The sequence below is a fragment of the Habropoda laboriosa genome, unplaced genomic scaffold (assembly GCF_001263275.1).
Source record: "Habropoda laboriosa isolate 0110345459 unplaced genomic scaffold, ASM126327v1 scaffold143, whole genome shotgun sequence".
In the NCBI taxonomy this organism is placed as follows: domain Eukaryota; kingdom Metazoa; phylum Arthropoda; class Insecta; order Hymenoptera; family Apidae; genus Habropoda; species Habropoda laboriosa.
This window is the reverse complement of record NW_017100404.1, coordinates 2,662,435-2,665,784: the sequence shown is the minus strand read 5'-3', so window position 1 is coordinate 2,665,784 and position 3,350 is coordinate 2,662,435. Positions and strand designations below refer to the sequence as shown.

Here is a 3,350-nt window from a genome sequence, read left to right as displayed (position 1 = left end):
AACGCTATTTAAGCTGCCCTAGTTCCAAGTAAATCACACTGAAACAAACCCTTTGATAACGATACTATTGCTCATGTACAATTAAGGTAAGGTCGTGGGGTTCCAATTATAAAACTTGCATCTTCAATGATAAGCTTGAACTGTACACATTAACATTTCATGTATGCACTTCTACGCATTTCATATGCATCGGGAGTGCAACTTTGCATTATACCACTAACCGTGTATAATAAAAGAGCGAAAGTTTTGGAAGTTACTCATTTGTCGGATAGCGGTACCTCACGAAACACCCAGGTGTGATTCAAGCCTACGGAAGTCGAAATAGAAATTATCGAAAAAAGAAGCAGTGGTGATAAAAGGGAAGAATAATTTTACAATGAATGATATACACGCGACTAGTCAACTGGACGAGAAGGAAGATCTGAAGAACAATGACGACAGCCAGATACGAAAATTTTACGCTGGAAAATGCATATTTCTTACGGGGTGCATCGGTTTTCTGGGCAGCGTTATTTTAGAGAAAATACTGCGCACCTGTGTCGACATCGGCAAGGTCTACGTTATGATCAGGCCGAAAAAGGGTATGTCGATGGAAGACCGAGTAAAGGAACGTTTCAGAAATGTTGTACGTACCGAAGAAACTGTAAAAATAATCTTCTTATTTCACCTAATTATTTCAGTTCGTTTGAACGATACAAAAAGTGTTTTATAATGTAATTTGAGTGGTATAGAGGAACGTATACGGTGCGAGGAAGATTTTTGTTTCAAGATATTTCGAATTCTCAAGTTCGTCGATGTTTTTACTAAACTGATGCTTTAGCTGCGACGATGAATAAGCAAAGTAGAAATTTACTCTCCACATTTTTCAGTGCTAACTTACAATTAGTTCTGCTCCCTTTACCAACGACAAAGTAGTTCAGATTTTAGATAATTCCTTGTAAAATAAGATAGATACACGAAAAATACTGGAATAAAGAAACATTCACATTTCTATCGTTTTCAGCTGTTCGACAAAGTGCACCAATTGAATCCAAACTTCGTGGAAAAAATCGTACCGATTTATGGTGATCTACAGAAAACCGACTTGGCTCTCTCACCTGAAGATCGTCGATGTTTGATCGAGAATGTTGATATAATAATTCATAACGCGTCCCTGGTGTACTTCGAAGCAAAAGCGTCCCATCTTTTGCGGGCGAATGTGATTGGAACGCAGAAGATGCTCGAATTAGCGACGGAATGCCGTCATTTAAAGGCGTTCGTGTACGTTTCAACCGCGTACTCTCATCTTTACAACAAAGTGATCGAAGAGAAATTTTACCCACCTCCGGCTGATGTAAAGCTAATCGAACAGATAATACGAGCCGATGAAGAGAAGGAATTTGGAATTAGCCAGAACAGGATACACGATATCGTAGGACAATGGACTAATCTGTACACGTTCAGTAAAGCAACCACCGAAGGTTTGATCGAGGATTTCAGCAGAACAGCATCTTTCCCTTGCATAGTCTTCAGACCTTCTATCGGTATGAGTGGATTGTTACATTTCTATTTCAATTCGACGATAGGAACGAGTTAAAGAAAGGTGTTGAACTAGTATCGTTTAAATTTCAATTTTGATCTAAAGGATTTTTGAAGAAAAAAATTAATTAATTTACAAATCAACAGCCGTGCATAGAAATGTGTAATTTTGCTCATTTTGCGAATAGTTACACCGCCATATGAGGAACCGATTCCATCGTGGATAGGAAACCAAAATGGACCTATAGCACTGACAATAGGAATCAGCCTAGGTATCGTGCATGTAGTAAACACGCAGGAAGATATGCTGCTTGACTTAATACCTGCTGACATGATGACTAACGGTCTCCTGGCATCAATCTGGGATTCTGTTCTCCACAGGTACTATTAATATCGTTAAATTAAATATCATCCTTTAATAAAGCATATCAAATGTCCTTGTTTACTGGTATTAAAATTTCTGTGAAGAACTCAATATTTCTGTTATTTTCTATAGGAAATCGAAAGAACCACAAGTGTATAATTATGCATCGTCCGACTGGAATCCTATCTCCTTCGGATTAGCAAGAGCAGCAACTTTAAAAGGAACGTATAAATACCCATCCCTTAAAATGGTTTGGTATCCATTCGTTCTATATGTCCAAAATTTCTATGTTTTATTTGTATTCCACGTACTATTTCACGTGATACCTGCTTCAATCGCTGATATAGTTCTGGTGGCTCGAAGGAAGAAACCAATGTAAGTTTCAAGAAACAATTTAAAACCTGTACACGAATAAGAATATTTCGATTGAACTGCTTTAATATTTATTTGAAAAATAATGAAAAAATTGTAATATCTTATTATCGATTCGGATATTTAAAAGTTACGTGATATTCTTTTTCACAGGGCCATCAGTGCAGTATGGAGGGTAATGAAATTCTTCAGGATTTTATCGCACTTCATAACTTCCAGTTGGATCATAAAAAGTGATAATCTAAAAGATGTACAAACTCGTATGAACGCTGCCGATTTGAAAGAATTTCCGTTTGATTTAAACGTAGTGGACTGGTATAGATTAATAGAGTCAGCTCTACTAGGTTTCCGACAAATCTTAAAGGATACACCAGAGTCATTACCAGCTGCTAAGAGAAAGTATCAGAGACTAATGACATTCCACTACATTGTTTGTAGCTTCCTCGTGCTCTTCTTGCTGTTCTTTTTATACAGGGCAATGTGTTTTTAGTTATTAGTCACGTAATAAATACAACATGAAAATCGTATAAACACCTGTTGGTTTAATATGACAAAGAACAGCCATTTACTATTTAAAGCTTGAAAATAGCGATTTAATCTTAATACTGTTGGTAATTTTTGGCACACTTTTACCTTAATTGACTAAACGATAAATGTGAAAATTTCAATTTGAAGAACTTTTCAAAAATTTTGAAACGCTAAAATGAAATTGGCGATCGAACATCTACGAAGGGGTCAACAACCGGGAGGACAAAGGATCGTAAAATATCACAACACCATTATTATATATAGAATAATACTCTTTATTGTTTTTGATAGTTTTTGTTGTTGTTGTCCATATCGTGCGTTATTCTCTTACTTTTCTTCAGGTTAATCGTCTTTTTTTTTGCGCTGCGTTTGTTGTTTTCCATTCTTTCTGTTGCTGCTGTTTTTCTTTACTGCATGATATTTTGGTAAAACGGTATGCGATATAACGTCACAACTTTTTCGAAACAAAATTCGAGAAAAACGAACGAAGAAAAAAAAAAATACAACGTGTCCAACCACTCGAGGACCGTGCATCTTTCGTACCGTATGTACGTGGGACCACTTAGGA

At 36.4% G+C, this 3,350-nt stretch overlaps 1 protein-coding gene across 1 annotated transcript; it reads left to right on the top strand.

Moving 5' to 3' along the window:
• Nucleotides 1-213: 213 nt before the first annotated feature.
• LOC108575334 (fatty acyl-CoA reductase 1-like) lies at nt 214-2,759 on the top strand. The gene is made up of 6 exons (XM_017938100.1): nt 214-625; nt 1,004-1,523; nt 1,707-1,899; nt 2,015-2,137; nt 2,408-2,684; nt 2,745-2,759. Exons 1-6 carry the CDS (start codon nt 377-379, stop codon nt 2,757-2,759), a joined length of 1,377 nt encoding a protein of 458 aa, XP_017793589.1. The 5' UTR covers nt 214-376.
• The last annotated feature ends 591 nt before the right edge of the window (nt 2,760-3,350 follow it).

Bases quoted from the DNA above. Each gene is read 5' to 3' on its own strand.
- LOC108575334 (XM_017938100.1), top strand. From the start codon at position 377: ATGAATGATATACACGCGACTAGTCAACTGGACGAGAAGGAAGATCTG. The intron at 1,900-2,014 runs GTACTATTAATA...TATTTTCTATAG, and splicing joins TGGGATTCTGTTCTCCACAG to GAAATCGAAAGAACCACAAG. The intron at 2,138-2,407 runs GTATCCATTCGT...TCTTTTTCACAG, and splicing joins CCATCCCTTAAAATGGTTTG to GGCCATCAGTGCAGTATGGA.